Below are 18,187 nucleotides of genomic sequence, written 5' to 3' on the forward strand. Positions count from 1 at the left end.
TAGGAAAGGTAGCAGGGCCCCCGAGCACGGAGGTTCCCGCTTCTTTCCTGGACATCCATGGCTCCGGGTGTCTGTTACGGGTCTGTGCCCGAGCGCCCCAGCTGTGAGCGCTAGGAAAGGTAGCAGGGCCCCCGAGCACGGAGGTTCCCGCTTCTTTCCTGGACATCCATGGCTCCGGGTGTCTGTTACGGGCCTGTGCCAGAGCGCCCCAGCTGTGAGCGCTAGGAAAGGTAGCAGGGCCCCCGAGCACGGAGGTTCCTGCTTCTTTCCTGGACATCCATGGCTCCGGGTGTCTGTTACGGGCCTGTGCCAGAGCGCCCCAGCTGTGAGCGCTAGGAAAGGTAGCAGGGCCCCCGAGCACGGAGGTTCCCGCTTCTTTCCTGGACATCCATGGCTCCGGGTGTCTGTTACGGGCCTGTGCCCGAGCGCCCCAGCTGTGAGCGCTAGGAAAGGTAGCAGGGCCCCCGAGCACGGAGGTTCCCGCTTCTTTCCTGGACATCCATGGCTCCGGGTGTCTGTTACGGGCCTGTGCCAGAGCGCCCCAGCTGTGAGCGCTAGGAAAGGTAGCAGGGCCCCCGAGCACGGAGGTTCCTGCTTCTTTCCTGGACATCCATGGCTCCGGGTGTCTGTTACGGGCCTGTGCCCGAGCGCCCCAGCTGTGAGCGCTAGGAAAGGTAGCAGGGCCCCCCGAGCACGGAGGTTCCCGCTTCTTTCCTGGACATCCATGGCTCCGGGTGTCTGTTACGGGCCTGTGCCCGAGTGCCCCAGCTGTGAGCGCTAGGAAAGGTAGCAGGGCCCCCGAGCACGGAGGTTCCCGCTTCTTTCCTGGACATCCATGGCTCCGGGTGTCTGTTACGGGCCTGTGCCAGAGCGCCCCAGCTGTGAGCGCTAGGAAAGGTAGCAGGGCCACCGAGCACGGAGGTTCCCGCTTAAATCCTGGCTCCGGGTGTCCGTTACGGGCCTGTGCCAGAGCGCCCCAGCTGTGAGCGCTAGGAAAGGTAGCAGGGCCCCCGAGCACGGAGGTTCCCGCTTCTTTCCTGGACATCCATGGCTCCGGGTGTCTGTTACGGGCCTGTGCCCGAGTGCCCCAGCTGTAAGCGCTAGGAAAGGTAGCAGGGCCCCCGAGCACGGAGGTTCCCGCTTCTTTCCTGGACATCCATGGCTCCGGGTGTCTGTTACGGGCCTGTGCCCGAGCGCCCCAGCTGTAAGCGCTAGGAAAGGTAGCAGGGCCCCCGAGCACGGAGGTTCCTGCTTCTTTCCTGGACATCCATGGCTCCGGGTGTCTGTTACGGGCCTGTGCCAGAGCACCCCAGCTGTGAGCGCTAGGAAAGGTAGCAGGGCCCCCGAGCACGGAGGTTCCCGCTTCTTTCCTGGACATCCATGGCTTCGGGTGTCCGTTTCGGGCCTGTGCCTGAGCGCCCCAGCTGTGAGCGCTAGGAAAGGTAGCAGGGCCCCCGAGCACGGAGGTTCCCGCTTCTTTCCTGGACATCCATGGCTTCGGGTGTCCGTTTCGGGCCTGTGCCAGAGCGCCCCAGCTGTGAGCGCTAGGAAAGGTAGCAGGGCCACCGAGCACGGAGGTTCCTGCTTCTTTCCTGGACATCCATGGCTCCGGGTGTCTGTTACGGGCCTGTGCCTGAGCGCCCCAGCTGTGAGCGCTAGGAAAGGTAGCAGGGCCCCCGAGCACGGAGGTTCCCGCTTCTTTCCTGGACATCCATGGCTCCGGGTGTCCGTTTCGGGCCTGTGCCTGAGCGCCCCAGCTGTGAGCGCTAGGAAAGGTAGCAGGGCCCCCGAGCACGGAGGTTCCCGCTTCTTTCCTGGACATCCATGGCTCCGGGTGTCTGTTACGGGCGTGTGCCAGAGCGCCCCAGCTGTGAGCGCTAGGAAAGGTAGCAGGGCCCCCGAGCACGGAGGTTCCTGCTTCTTTCCTGGACATCCATGGCTCCGGGTGTCCGTTTCGGGCCTGTGCCTGAGCGCCCCAGCTGTGAGCGCTAGGAAAGGTAGCAGGGCCCCCGAGCACGGAGGTTCCCGCTTCTTTCCTGGACATCCATGGCTCCGGGTGTCCGTTTCGGGCCTGTGCCCGAGCGCCCCAGCTGTGAGCGCTAGGAAAGGTAGCAGGGCCCCCGAGCACGGAGGTTCCTGCTTCTTTCCTGGACATCCATGGCTCCGGGTGTCTGTTACGGGCCTGTGCCTGAGCGCCCCAGCTGTGAGCTCAGGTTAAATCTGCTGACATTCCGCCCTGGAAGACGGATTGGGCACGAGTCGAATGAGCCCGAAGACCCTCTGGCAAGGACCGATCCGCTCAATAAGTACGCCAAATTTATGGCCTCCTTCAGCCACTGAGCTATTGTAACATTAGAAGCCTTGTTGCCCCTCCTTGGTCCACTCCTGAGCACAAAGAGGTGATCTGAAACCCGAAAACCATTGGTAATCTCCAGGTAGCGTATCAAGACCCTATGAACATCCAGTTTCAGTAGGTCCTTAGACAAGGGATCCGCCCTATCCAAATCCGAAAAGGATGGGAGCTCCACCAACTGATTTAAATGAAAGGAAGACACCACCTTGGGAAGAAAAATCTTTTTTACTTGATTTTCCTGTTGCCTCATTTTGATTTTCCTGTTTGCCTCATTTTGCCTTGATTTTCCTGTTGCCTCATTTTGTCACTTGTTCATTGTAAAGCTTCTTGCTGCATTAAGTTCCCTGTAAACAGAGAATGATGTTCCCAACGTAACTCGGTATATAAATATGCTTAAATAAAATAAATAAATAAATAAATAAATAAGAAAGGAAGGCACTGTACGCAGAGACACACCAGAGTTCGAAATTCTCAAAAAGGGCTCTCTATATGACAAGGTCTGAAGCTCCGACAGCCGGCGTGCAGACGCAATCACTACCAGAAATACCACTTTCAAAGTGAGGTCCTTCAAGGTCGCTCTACGCAAAGGTTCAAAAGGAGCCACACACAAGGCTTTAAGAACTAAATTTACATTCCAAGAAAGGCACGGCTGCCGGAGGGCGCAAAGGTTTTGCCCCTCGCAGATAACGAGCGACATCGGGATGTGCCACCAAAAACGCTCCTTGAATATTATCTCCTAAAGAACCAAGGTCGGCCACCTGCACTCGCAAAGAACTACATGACAAGCCCTTTGCCAAACCAGCCTGAAGGAAACTCAAAATGTCTGGTACCTCTGCATGAGTAGGTAGGATACCCCTGTCGAGACACCTCGCCTCAAAGATCTTCCACACTCGTACATAAGATAAAGAAGTAGAAGTCTTATGTGACCTCAACAACATAGTCACAACAGCATCCGAGTACTCTCTGGACTTCAGCTGCTTCCTCTCAAAAGCCATGCCACTAGACAAAAGTATTTGACCTGGTCGGAACAAACGGGACCCTGATGAAGCAGGTTCAGCAGGTCCTGGAACCATAAGGGGCCTTCTATGATCAGCTTGATCAGATCCGCAAACCAAGGGCGTCTCGGCCACTCTGGCGCTATCAGAATTACCTCCGACGGATGTAATTCTATTTGGCGAAGAGTCCAACCTATGAGGGACCAAGGTGGAAACACATACAGCAGAACATCTGTTGGCCAGGGAAGAACCAGAGCGTCCACGCCGTCCACGCCTGTGTCCTGCCGACGAGCGAAGCGCGGAGCCTTGGAATTCTGGAACGTTGCCATCAGATCCATGCTGGGCGTGCCCCACCGAGCACAGAGAATCTGAAAGGTTTCCTCAGAGAGCTCCCACTCTCCGGGATCTACAGAATGTCGACTGAGAAAGTCCACGAAGATGTTTTCCATCCCGGCTATGTGAGATGCTGCTATGCTGACCAAGTTCTGCTCCACCCACGAGATCAACAGACGAGCTTCCAACGCCACCGACTGACTCCGGGTTCCACCCTGTCGATTGATGTAAGCCACTGTAATTGCATTGTTGGAGAGAACTCTGATCGACTTACCGCAGAGAATCGAAAGGAACGCCCGTAGTGCCAATCTCACCGCTTTGGTCTCCAGGCGATTGATAGACCATTGCGCTTCCTCCTGGGACTACTGCCCCTGCACCGATTTCCGCAGGCATACCGCTCCCCAACCGTAAAGGCTGGCATCCGTAGTGACCACAGTCCAGTCGGGAACTACTAAAGGAACTCCACGTCAGTGGTAAAGGGAGACAAAATTGTTCCGAGACCGGGTTCCATCAGGAAAGCAAAGCTGATTGTAAAGGCCGCATATGCGCAAATGCCCATGGGACTAATTCCAGTGTCGAAGTCATGGAACCTAGGACTTGCAAGTAATCCCATACCTTCAGAATTGATTTGGACAACAAGGCTCGCACCTGTCCTTGAAGCTTGACCATCCATTCCTCCATGAGGGACACCCTTCCCTGACGAGTGCCGAACAGAGCTCCCAAAAACTCCAACGACTGAGACGGTACTAGACGACTCTTGGACATGTTGACTATCCAGCCGAGAGCTCTCAAAAATTAAAGTACTCTGTGTATCGCCTCCTGGCAAAGCACCTCCGACTGTGCCCGAATTAGCCGATCGTCCAGGTATGGGTGTACTAAAAACCCCTCCTTCCGGAGCTGCGCTGCCACTACCACCACCACCATAACCTTGGTGAAAGTCTGAGGTGCTGTGGCCAGACCGAATGGCAGGGCTTGAAATTGGTAGTGCTGACCCAAAATTGAGAACCTCAGAAACCTCTGATGATCTGCCCGAATCCCTGTGTGTAAATATGCCTCTGTTAGATCCAGAGATGCAAGAAATTCCCCTTGCCGAACTGACACAATGACGGACCTTAACATTTCCATTCGGAAGCGAGGGATTCGAAGACATCTGTTGACCAGCTTGAGGTCAAGGATGGGTCGAAAGGTCCCTTCTATTTTGGGCACCACGAAGTAAATGGAATAACGACCCCTTCGATGCTCCGCCGAAGGGACCGGAACAACAGCGCCGAGGTCGAGCGCTGTAGGGTTTCCTTTACCGCCCGGCGTTTTGCTGCATGACCGCATGGAGAGGCAAGAAAATTCTGACGGGGCCGGCGTGCAAAATCTAACGCATAACCATGTTTTATCACTGATAGCACCCACTGATCCGACGTGATTTTGACCCACTCCTCGTGAAACAGAGACAATCTGCCCCTACCACGAGAACCAAGGAATTGGCCGGCTGCACATCATTGTGAAGGCTTTCCCCCGAAGCGCTCTGGCCGGAACTAGGTCTACTGAAACGCCGCCCCCGAAAGGACTGAGAGAATACGTCTTATGTCTGGTGGCATTGTGCCGAAAAGAAGAAACCGACCCCCGAGAAGTCCTAGGCCTCCGGCTTCCTCGATATCGAGACCTGGAAGCAAAGCAACCCCTCAACTTCAGTCTATCCTCCGGTAAGCGATGCACCTTATTCTCGCCCAAGGACTGAATCAGGTCTTCCAGCTCTTTCCCAAAGAGCAGCTTTCCCTTAAAAGGCAACGAGCCCAGCTGAGATTTTGAAGATACGTCCGCCGCCCACTTGCGTAACCACAGCAGACGCCTAGCGGACACGGCCGACACCATGGCTCTGTCAGACGTGTGAAGCAAATCATTGAAGGCATCCACACTATAGGCTATCACCGCCTCTAAAAGCCCCGCTTAGAGAGATTCCTCTTGAGAGAACAATTCGTTAGCCAGGAGCTGCTGCACCCAACGCAGGCTTGCCCTCAACGAAAAACTGCTACACATCGCCACCCGGATTCCCAGCGCGGAAACCTCAAAAACCTTCTTAAGTTGAACCTCTAGTTTCGATCCTGCAAATCCTTAAGGGCCGTGGCTGTCCCCCCGTCCCCCCCCAGTGACCAGAATGGAGGTCTTCTTCGTGACTGCCGCTACTGCGGCATCCACCTTAGGAACTCATAAAGGTTTCAAAAGCCTCCTCAGGAAGTGGATAGAGTTTATCCATAGCCTTAGCCACCTTAAGGCCCAAGTCCGGGATGTCCCATTCCTTGAAGAGAAAATTCGTAGCAGAGAAATGAAACGGGAAGGACGACGGAGGACCCTGTAGGCCCAATACCACAGGATCTGTAGCCCCCAAACGAGACTCTTCCTGGGGAATTGGGATACCCAACTCCCCTAAAATAGCTGGAATGAGCGGACACAGTTCATCTTTCCTAAATACGACGGACCACTTTCGGGTCATCTCCATCTGCCCCATGAGACCCCCGGATACCACTCTGAAATTGCTCCGCCTCCCCCTCCACCCCCCTTGGGGGCTGGGAAGGCAACTCCTGATCATCCTGGTCCTCCGAATCCGTAGAGGTATCGTCAGCAGGGTTCGCAAGTTGAGGGGCTTCTGGCCTGATGGGGGACCTGGGTCCTGTACGGTCTTGGTCCGTTTCGGAGCCCCGGGCTGGGACTCCAGTCTAAGGGGTCTTTTTTTGTCCGCCTTCCGGGCCTTAAAGGCCTTATGCATTAGAAGGACAAATTCAGAGAAAATGATGAATCCGAAGACACATCATCCTCATCCCCTGTAGGGACGTCCCCAGCGCCATAGCTGTTGGGACCTGCGGGCCGGTCCCCCTCAGGGACCCTCCGCTGTGGCGAGAGACTCGGTGGAAGATTCTCCCCTTCCTGCGCTGGACACGCTGCCGCTGACAGCAGCGGGCCCAAAATGGCATCCGCTCCGGAGGCCATGGACCCGAGAGGATCCAAGATGGCGGCCATTCCCACGTTTTGCGGGAATGGGCCCGAAATCGATGGGGGCAGCTCCCCGAATGCCCCTGTCACGGATTGCACCCTCACAATGACCTTCCGTGGGGTCGTGGAAGCTCCCTCTCATCCTGAAAGGCAATTTGTACACAGCCCATCACACGACAAGAGTGCTTGCGCAGTGCCACAAGCCTGATGTGCAGCCCGAGGCGGCATGCTGAGAAGAAAATTAAAAGTAAAAATCTAAATTCACCCCCCCCGAAACGCAGCGAAACGGCGCTAACACACACACACACACACCCTGCGAACGGAAGGGAAGGGAGAGCGAGGCTGCAACGAAAAAATGACAATCCGTTTTTTTTTTTAAACAAATACTTGCTGCTAGCCTCCGGATCCTGGCCCTACTGGGAGGAGTGAGCTGGGCTCCCCGGTATCACCTCCAGTAGTAGATGAGCTGGAAAAAGGGACCTTTCACCCAGTACCTCAGCTGCCTCTTACAACCAGGGAGGATGGTCCCCTCAAGACCTCACAACCCCCTGGGAGGCGGGAGACTCCGACCTGCAGGCAGTCACTGCGGTCCTTCTCCAGGAGTCACTGCTATTTATTCTTTTTTTTTTTTTTTTTTAAATACCTAATCAACTAACACAGTCACTAAAGACAAAAGCTACCTTAGGCCCTAACACAGACTGTAGGTTTTGCACCCCTTCCATCTGCTGGAGGCAGAAGAAGACTGCCAGACTGTAGGTGGCACCAGCCTAGATAAGGCGGAGTTTTATTGGTAAACTTCTGTCTCCATCTGCTGGGGGGGGCAAAACCCAGGAGTCTGGACTGATCAGGGTACATACAGGGAAAGGCTGTTAAACCTGAATCCATGGAAACTATTCTAAAGAACAAAATCACAGAACATGAAGATAGACTGGTTTGGTTTTTTTCAGTGCTTCAAAGTGGATTACATTCAGGTACTGAAGGTATTTCCCTATCGCCAGAGGGCTTTAAATCTAAGTTTGTACCTGAGGCAATGGAGGGTAAAGTGACTTGCCCAAGGTCACAAGGAGCGACAGCAGGACTTGAACCCTGCTCTCCTGGTTTTGTAGCCTCTGCTCTAACCACTAGGTTACCCCTCCATGCCAGTGTGCTTCAGCGGTTAAAAGAGCAAACAATGTTAGGAATTATGATAAAGGGAATGGTAATTAAAAATGTCATAATGCCTCTGTATTGCTCCATGGTGAGACCACACATTGAGTTCAGTGTATAATATGCTGGTCCCCGCATCTCAAAAAAGATACAGTTGCACTAGAAAAGGTACAGAGAAGGGCAACCAAAATGATAAAGTGGATGGAATGGTCTCCCTGTGAGGAAAGACTAAAGAGGTTAGGACTGTTAAGCTTGGAGAATAGATAGCTGAGGGGAGATGTAATAAAGGTCTATAAAATAATGAGAGGCCTAGAACGAGTAAATGTGAATCTGTTATTTAGTCTTTCAGGACTAGGAGCCACTCCATAAGTTAGCAAATAGCACATTTATAATCAGAGAAAATTCTTTTTCACAATGAAAATTAAGCTCAGGAATTTATTGCCAGAGGATGTGGAAAAGGCAGTTAGTGTAGCTGGGTTTAAAATAAGGTTTGAACAAGTTCCTGGAGGCAAAGTCCATAAACTGCTATTAATCAAGTTGACTTAGGGAATAGCCACTGCTTAATACAGACATTAGAAGCATGGAATTTATTTATTTGGGTATTTGCCAGGTGCTTATAACCTGAATTGGCTACTGTTGGAAACAGGATGCTGGGCTTGATGGACCCTAGGTCTGACCCAGTAAGGCAACTTCTTTCATATATATATTTATAATTTTTTTAAACTGATTGGTATAAGATAGAAACAGTCTACTACCATAACTTGAGATAAGGAAAATGAGCGACATAATAGTCATTAACATCGGAGAGAAAAACTGCATCGCAACTCTTCAGAGTCCAGCACAAGACAGAGAGGAAGATGTTCATGCTTTGAGCCAGCACAGGTAACATAAGTATCACCATACTGGGTCAGACCAAGGTCCATTGAGCCCATCAGATCCTCGGAAGTAGATCTATTACTTGTATCTCATTCTCAGGGATAAGCGCTGGTTTTCTCAAGTCTACTTGGCTGATAATTGTTTATGGACTTTTCTTCAGGAACTCATAACACTGTCTTTTGAGCCCCATTATCGGGTCTATCCAGTAAAGTGCGGCCGCGTTTACCCACTCCTAACCCGCGTTAGCCCTTCCTGCGATCCCGAATCCCCTTTAACCTACTCCTACCGCGTCCTAAAATCCCCGGGCAACCCCTTCCGCACGCGGCATGTATATTGCATGCAAACGAGCGAATTAGCTATTCCCTAGCATCCCGTAACCCGCGCCCCGACTATCGCTATCTTTCCCTGCCGTTTTGTCGCGCGTTTAACCTGCTAACTTACCGCCTACCCTGACCCCTGCGGTAGAGGCAGGGGTAAGGGTAGGCGGCAAGTTTTCCCCCAGCCCCCGCTCTCCTGCCCTGGCCGCGTCCATGGGTGCCGGTCCCCGGGGCAGCCCCAGTCCTCTCCCCTCCTCCCGAAGCAAAAAAAAAAAGAAAAAAACGTAAAAGCAAAAAGTAAGTTGCTTCGCCGCTTCACACTGTCAGTGTCTCTTCTTCCCTCCTCCCGGAGCAAGGCTGCTTTTCGCGCCCTGCTCCGGGAGGAGGGGAGAAGAGACACTGACAGTGTGAAGCGGCGAAGCAACTTACTTTTTGCAGCTCCCTCCGGACATCCGACCTCTCCTGCCTCCCGCTGCGCGACTTACTTTTTTTTTGCAGCCGTCCGGCCATCAGCAGGAACGGATCGTGGCTCCCCTGCCTCCCAGCGAAGATGGACGCCTGCACGGGGGAAAGCGGCCCCTGTGCATGCAATTGGCCGCTCAAGACGTGACGTCATATGCCGTGACGCCAAACGTCGTGACGTCACATCTTGAGCGGCCAATTGCACGCACAGGGGCCGCTTTCCCCCGTGCAGGCGTCCATCTTCGCGAGCAGCTGGAGGCAGGAGAGGTCGTCCGATGTCCGGAGGGGGGTGCAAAAAGTAAGTCGCTTCGCCGCTTCGTACTGCCAGCCCCTTCTTCCCTCCTCCCGGAGCAAGGCTGCTTTTCGCGCCCTGCTTCGGGAGGAGGGGAGGGGGGACTGGCAGTCCCGACTTCCTGGTATCTGTCATTTCAAATGACAGATACCAGCGTGGCGTGAAGCGTTAGGCCCGCGCACCCAGGATAATGTATAGGCGCTCTATACAGTAAAATGGGTTGCGCGGGCCTAACGCTTCACGGACCCTTCTTAGACGCGGTTTACATTTACATGAAATTATAGTTCAGGATCGAGCGGTAGGTGAGCTGCACTGTGCGTGCGGCAACCGCGGGTGCGCCGGGCACTAACGCAGCTCTTCCTACCGCTCGGTACTGGATAGACCTGTATATCAGTTGTGTTGACTACATCCTCTGGCAAAAGATTCCATAGCTTGATTATGTATAGAGTGGAAAAAAAACTTCCTATGAAGTATTTTAAATTTGCTGATTTCTAATTTCATGGAGTCCTAGTGTTTGAAAATGATAAAATATGGATTGGTCTCAGTCCTAACCTCCAAAAATATTGAAGATGTACTTAGTGGAAAGACTGGATGCATTTCTACCTGTGCTTTTCAGAGAGAACGTTTACAAGGACTTTCACTTTGTAAACTGCTGGAGGTATAAAGCATGTGAAACATAGAAATATGACGGCAGAAAAACACTGTATGGCCCATCTAGTCGGCCCATCCGTCTACCTGCTTCTTCTAGTGCTAGTAGAATTTTGCTTTAAAAGTACAAGCAGAGGAATGTTTACTGTCTGCTTTCTCAGCTGCTGTTATGGTTATTTGTTATACTAAGGATATGAATAAAAATTGTCAAATTCAAAAAAAAAAAAAGTACAAGCATAGATTTGATAAAATAATCCACACGCGCATTTTTTCTCCACTGACCTAAACATGGCCCTGAGTTTTCCAAATGTTGAATGGTGCCATTATATATACAGGTTCTAGCATATCAGACAGATCCTTCGCACTGTATTAACATCTTAAATTTGGGAGCCCCCTGAAATCCTCAGAAGTTAAGAATCCTCTTCTACTCTTTCCTCCTATCTATACCCATATGAGCTTCCACCTCTCCCAGATTGATGATTTACAACAGTATCTTGTGTTAAGACTTTTATACCTGGATCCAGACAGAATCACTGAGAAAGCTGAATGGCATGGGTGAATTGTCAGCGGTGTGCTTCTCCAGAACAGGAAAATCCACAGAACCTTTTGCAATTCGGGGGGGAGTTCCAGTTTTCAGTCTGCCTACAGCAAACCCCAGGTTTTCTAGGGTCTGAGCAAGGCCAACAGAGGGTTGATCTCCCAAGCGTCCAGCTGGAAGCAACTCCAGTCCGATTCCAATCATCCCACGAAGAAATGTGCCATTGGTCAGGACAACACTCCCAGCATGCACTTTGCTTCCATCCCCTACGTAAAACAGATACTAATATGAAGAGGCTGAGAATGTAAGGGAGCAATAGTTTGCCAATACAATGCTGAGGTTAGAGATCACAGGATTATATTAATATGCAGAGATGGAGTGAGAGGACATGGCATTGTACTAGTACACAGAGGCTGACAGAGTGATATTTTATACAGAGAATAAAGGGACTGATAAGATAAAGAGAATTAGAGGGCAAAAGAGGTGATTAATGCCTTATTTTAAGTAACATTCATCAAGCACTAAACCAAGTGGACTACAGGTTTTAATCAAGAACGCATACCAAGAATGACTCCATTCACTCTGTATTTTCCAGGATGCTGCTGTTCTGGCTCTGTTATGAGAAGATCTTCCACAGATCCCTCTTGGATTGTAAGATGGGGTGTGCTCAGGATTTCTCTCTGTTAAGAAATAAACAGCATGATGTGTCCTGTGTAGGCAGCCTCCCAACAGGAAATACAATCACGATAAGAAACCACTTATCCAATTTTCACCCAATCGCCATCAGCTGATTGAGAGGAACTTAGTGGTCTTAAAAGAAACCCATACTTTCATAAAAGGTCTTTTGTAATGACCTTTCCCTCAATCTGAAGACATTTTCTAATCATAGCAACTTCAAATCTGCTCTAAATGAATATCTCATACTTAATGTTTGTAAATGCTTTGTTGAGCTATTTATTCAATTATGTATGTAAAGAGGAGCACCCCTAAAAACCTTATTGGGGATAGGGATTGCAGAAACTGGATGAAGGCAGTGTGCTCTCCTACTATAAAGGGGCGGCTAGGATGCGTGTCTTTCCCTGTACAGAGCTGTCGAAAGATCTGAGAAAAGTTCAATATTCACCATCACCATGCTTACAGAACCAAGAGGCATGAGAATCTGCTGGCAGAGATATGACATGCGAGTTACAAGACATTGAAAAATTATGATGCAAGAGAAAGAACCAGGAAAGAACCCTTAGAGGTCCTTGACCTTGAGACTCACAACTAGGAATAAACACAGGTCATTTCACTCTTTTTTATTTTTAATGCCATTATTCTTTATTAACTGTTGAAAGATATACAGCTACAATAATTCTCTCAAGGTGGGGAATCCATAAAGAAATGTGAAAAATGCAAGAAATATAAACTAAGCTAAAGCGTAGCTATTACAGTAGTGAAGGATGTCATCTTTACTTCTTTGCCGAGTGTGAACAATGAAGTCGGTCGCCCCTCTTCACTCTGGCATCAGGTTTGTTGTTGAAATACGCAATACTGAGCTGAGATACGGGTCTGTAGCGAGATTTGTTGCATTTCATAAATGACAATGTTTGTTCACACACATAGGTAGGGCCAAACAAAGCGAAGATTTCCTGGGCCTCCTTACAGGTATGTGAGAGCTTGCATAGAATGTAGCCAGAGTTTCTGACTTGCAAAACCCAGCTGTCCTGGACTGATCCGGGTACGTACAGGGAACAGCTGATTTCTCCGGCGCAGAGGAGCCTTCCCCGCCGATCAAGCAACGTGAGCACCTCAAGGTAGGCTTCCCACACGCGATGCAGAAGGCCGATTCGAGGCCTGTATGAAGGGGGGGGGGGGCAGAACCGCCGCATACAAAACGGCAGGAATCGCCGGTGCCCGGCTGAGAGCAGGGAAGAAAAAAAAAATCAGCTACCTGCTCCGCCCCCCGATTGAGAACTCTGTTAAAACTCAAAAAAAAAAAAAAAAAATTAAGCAGCAGAGGAATGAAATCTCTCTGTCAGCAGACCCGAGGCATGCTACTTCTCTGAGTCTGCGCAGGGGAGGGACTGGACCAGCAGTGTCACCCCTAGCCAGGCAGGTCACCGGGGAGGGTCCTAGGCTGAAGATCTCAAGGGGTAAAGCCTCCTTAGCCACCCAGTAAGAGCAAGGGGCAAACACTGTTGCTCCCTAAGCGTAATTAAAACTTCAAGCGTTTTTTTTTTCAAACTTAAATAAGAAAATTAAGTATAATAAGTACTTGCTTGATCCGAAATAAGACAGAAAGAGGGAGGAAATAGCCTTTCCCAGACAATATAGCTGACTAGAGGGGAACCACAGGTTCCATCTGCATCTGCTGGAAACAGAGAAATACTGAAGGGCTGCAGGGTGAGCACTGTCCTGATGTAGGAGACCCTTTCAGCTTTTCTCTGTCTCCATCTGCTGGACAGGAGGCTCAACCCACTGTCTGGATTGATCCGGGTATGTACAGGGAACAGAACTTATCCGGATAAGTGCAATAATATAGTCACAGTTTTTTCTGTTTTGTATTTTTTTTTACATGCGAGCGCTTGTTTCAGAGGATATTTGTGTGCATTTGATAGGCTGCGTACATTGTATACGCACAGATTATAAAACAGTGGAGTAGATTTGCACACACCCCGCGCATCTTTTAAAGTTATCTTCTAAGTCTGTATCTGAGGCAATGGAAGGTAAAGTGATTTGCCCAAGGTCACAAAGAGCAGCAGTGGGATTTGAACCCTGGCTTCCCACTGCTCTAATCACTAGGCTACTCCTCTACTCTTTCAAGGTGATGAGCCAGAAGAACTGAAGCAAATCTCTATTAAACTGGAGGTTGTAGTGGAACAGGCTTAATAACAACAAATTACCAAAACCTGATGGTATTCACCCAGAATTCTGAAAGAAGTCAAATATGAAACTGCAGTCTTCAGCTACGGTGGAAGATTCATTATATGTTACAGATTACTATGAGCTGCTCTGCAGAGTGAGCAATGTATAGGGCTGCAGGGGCAATGCATGAAACTGGGGGTGGGAAGGGCTCTCTTCCTTTTCTATTTCTCAATGGGAATAAAGATTCTGTTGGCGTTTCTGACATTGTCCTCATGAATCCTCACCTGCATGTTCTCTTTGTAGAGTTTGCGGTCAATCTGTGCTCTGAGTCCCCAGACCGCTGGCCCTTTACACCGATTCAGTACCTTGTAATGGATCCCAGACTTATCGCAGATCCGAGCACAGAGTCCATCCAGGGCATCCACTTCTCTCATCAAATGTCCTTTCCCAATGCCTCCAAATGATGGATTACATGACATCTGGCCTGAAGAGAAGACAAGGATCTCATTTCCATCTCTAAGGGATCATATTGATGGATACAATCTACCAGGACCCTGCTATACAAGAACACAAAGGTTTTTCAGGGTTACAGCTCATTAATGTTTTTGTTTTTTTTAATTTTATTTTTATTGAATTGTAATCAAATGTACAGAACATTTGTTCCAGAAATGTTCTGTATATTTGATTAAAATTCAATAAAAATAAAATTAAAAAAAACACAAAACATTAATGAGCTGTAACCCTGAAAAGCCTTTGTGTTCTTGTATAGCAGTAATATGATTATTCAGATGTAAATGTCAATTAATATTTTATCTAATAAAATACAGGATGCTTTACAACAAAATTTAGTAGTGGGGCAAAAGGTGGAGAAATTGGAAATAACTGTTAAAACAGTAGAAGAGAAGTTAGAGCAAAATGAGAAGGTTCAATCTAATCTGATCAGATCATAAGAACATAAGAAATTGCCATGCTGGGTCAGAGCAAGGGTCCATCAAGCCCAGCATCCTGTTTCCAACAGAGGCCAATCCAGGCCACAAGAACCTGGCAAGTACCCAAACACTAAGAAGATCCCGTGCTACTGATGCAATTAATAGCAGTGGCTGTTCCCTAAGGGGTAGAGGTGGTGGCAGCAGGAGAAGAAAGAGCAAGAGATGAGGGTAGGAGCAGGGGAAAGGAGCAGGAAGGGAGGAAGGCTTGGAGAAGTGGGGAAAGGAGGGGCAATGGGGTAGGCAGAAGGGAGCAAGGGTGGAGAGAGACAGGGGTTGAGGGGAGAGGTGGATGCTGGGGAGGAGAGGGCTGGAGGCTTGCCCCCTCCAGAAAAGCTGTGTGCAGATAGACTTGAATATCTTGAAAATCAGAATCTTAGGATACTAAATTTTCCAAAGATAAATCTAATCTCTCCGAACGACTTATTTCAAAGTTATTTAATGAATATTTTGAAATATTCCGACTCTGCCATACCAGCTATATCAAGGATTTACCTTCCCCAAAAACAAACAGAAGAAATAACACGAGGTTTGGGAGGAAGAACTAGAACCAAATCTAAACTTAACTGACATACTGGAGAAATCTTTTGAAGTGGATATTACATCCAGGGCCACCTTGATTGTCCATTTTGCTTTTCTAATGGAAAGAGACTCAGTATTGAGGTTATTTTTTAGAAATCAAAAAGCAAATGTTTTATGGTCAAAGTATTAAAATCTTTCCAGATATTGCCCGCTCTACACAATTACGTCAGAAAAAATTTATTTCTATGAGATCAGAAGTCCTGGAAAAAGGGGCAAGGTTTATACTCAGATACCCCTGTCGTTGTTTAATTATTTACCAAAATTCTAGATATATTTTTAATCATCCGGAACAGTTAAGAGGTTACCTGGATTCCCACTCCTAAAACTCCTTATGGTAACTGGGATATATTTAGAATAAGATGAAGTATAGACAACCAAGTGTAATGGTTTTATTATTTCCTTATGAACTGCTCCAGTAAATTATACTGTAAGTCTCTAATTTACTTTGCATTATGAATGAAGATAAATAAGAAACACATTATAATTCATTATTCTTAGAATCTTTGATTCTTATAAGTTTTCTGTATCTCTTACCCTGTAAAGTATTTGAAAAGTTCAATAAGTTAAATTAAAAAAAAAAAAAAAAAGACACTAATCGCTGTTCTCTCTGAGCTGTGCGTGAACACATAGATCCTGAACCCTGAGCATGTAAGAGAGAGCGAGCGCGAGTGAGTGTGCAAGAGAGAGCCAGTGAGTGTGTGAGAGAGAATGCACATGAAAGTGAATATGTGAGAGAGAGAAATAACAAGTAGGTGTATATGAAAGAGAATAGGTTGTGTGTCCCTCCTCCACTACTAATCCACAACAATATCAGGGTGACTGGAAAAACAAAGGTTCCCAGGTATGAGAGCAGGGGATTTTTTTTTATCCATATTAGTTTCAATTGAGTGTTATTTGATGTGTCCGCTGTTTTGAAATATATTTTTGGTATCTTGTAAATTTGAAAAATTGTAATATGAGTTTAATTATTGGATGTTCTATTTGTCAGCTGTTTTAAAATGTATATGGGCCCATGAGGGTCATCATCCCTGGGTTCTGATAGTTTTGGAGGCCTTGAGGGCACCGTGGGAATCGAAGGTTCCTCTGGCATTGAGGGGGCTGGAAGCCGGAAGGACCCAGCAGGGGCTCTGAGAACTGTGGCCTAGGGAACACGATACCAGCTGCATCTTCCTCCTCCTCGGACCCGAGAACTAGGATCGCTCCGGCCACCGATGCTCTCCACCGTCGGGGAACAGAGGGCCCCTCGGACACTGGCTGCATCAGAAGGGCACCCAGAAGGACGTCCAGACGCTCTAGCAGGAGTGCTAGCTTTGATGGCGGGGGCTTGGGCACCGGTATGGGGGCCGTTCGCACCGGCAGTTCAATGCTCTAGAGAGCTTTAAGCACCATGGACTGCACCCTGTGGTCCAACTCCTCCTGAAAGTCTGGAGTGGTCAGGACTGAGGGGAGGGGGATGAGGTGTCACCAGCTCTTCCTCGAGTCTCCGAGGCAGCATGGTACCCAGCAACGGTGTCGGTGGGGAACGCCTAGGACTACTGGAGGCATCGGAGGATGGGGCCTCCGATGGCCGGTGTCACTTTGGTGGCGGTCCGGCAGCCACCAGTGCTGCCCCAGAACCGGAGCTGTGTGTCGACAGCGACCAGTGGCTATGTTTGTGGGATCTCCCTCTGTGCTTGGCCCAGTCTTTCCCCTGCACCGAGGAAGCAGAAGATCCTGATGTCCGGGAGAGCGGTGAAATCACCAAGGATCTATCACCATTCCTGCAATCCTTGGAAGTACTGGCAAGAGGAACAGCAAGGGGCAGAGAGTTAAGAGTATCACCGTGATCTCTCGGCGTCAATGGAGCCGACACAAAAGTAGATGGTGCGGATTTTGGGGCCCTGAAATGTTTTTCCATCTTATCAAGGCGCACCAGACGGCCTTTAGGGGTCATCTGGTCACACAGATGGCACCCATGGACATTGTGCAAGGCCCCAGGCAGAGGATACAAACCTCATGTGGATCTGTGATAGACAATGTCTCCAGGCACTGGGGGCAGTGTTGAAAACCGTAGATGCCATGAAAAAACACACATGAATTGACATCCATATAACAGGTCTTTGATTATTTAGATTTGGTTACATGTTATATTGTTCAGGGTCTTATTTTTAATGAAAAAACACACAGCATGCGGTCGATGACTGGTGGTCACCATGAGGTGAGAAGTCAGGGATCGACCGCAAATTGGAAAAAAGGCAAAAAGAACAACCTACCACACCGAGGAGGCACAGACTGTGAAGGGGGATCTGACGAAGAAAACGGGAAGAACGTGACGTGCGAGGTCCACCACTTTTCACACCAGATAGGAATGTTACCAGGGCGATCCTCATGCCCACCAGCCACCCGGCTGTCTACATTTCTAATAATCGAATCACCAACTATGAAGGGCCGACCTAACCTTCCCTCCCAGGCAGTGGCCCTGGGAGATGCATCCTTGGGGCAAGAGGATAATGCACCACCTGGAGAGCAGGTCCTTGCTACAGGATCATTTCCTGCTGCACTAGGTTGATGCTCTCAGACCAGGAGACCTTCCTCCTCCAAGGCAGCACCAGGACTGCCAGACTGGAGTTGGGACCTGGCTACTTGGTCCTAAAAGTCTCATTTATATACCTCTCTGTTTGCCTCAGCTCCTCCAAGTCTGGCACTCTAGCTTCCAGAGATCAGACTCATTTTCTGAGCTCTTTGCACTGGTTGCACACATACAACTTCTCATCAGCAGGCAAAAAATCATATACGTGACATTAGATGCAAAAGACTGGGAGGCCCCCCTCTTGTTGCTGGACTACTGCCT

The 18,187-nt window shown here is 49.3% G+C and overlaps 1 protein-coding gene across 1 annotated transcript in view; it reads right to left on the bottom strand.

Moving 5' to 3' along the window:
- LOC115100207 (protein MTO1 homolog, mitochondrial-like) overlaps positions 1-18,187 on the bottom strand; it is an 82,625-nt gene that overhangs the window by 54,772 nt on the left and 9,666 nt on the right. Inside the window, exons 3-5 of the mRNA XM_029618526.1 lie at positions 14,074-14,273; positions 11,505-11,622; positions 10,919-11,208 (exon numbers count right to left, since the gene is read on the bottom strand). Coding sequence (XP_029474386.1) covers positions 10,919-11,208; positions 11,505-11,622; positions 14,074-14,273 — 608 coding nt within the window. The remainder of the gene's footprint in view (positions 1-10,918; positions 11,209-11,504; positions 11,623-14,073; positions 14,274-18,187) is intronic.

Source organism: Rhinatrema bivittatum, chromosome 10, assembly GCF_901001135.1.
Source record: "Rhinatrema bivittatum chromosome 10, aRhiBiv1.1, whole genome shotgun sequence".
NCBI lineage: Eukaryota > Metazoa > Chordata > Amphibia > Gymnophiona > Rhinatrematidae > Rhinatrema > Rhinatrema bivittatum.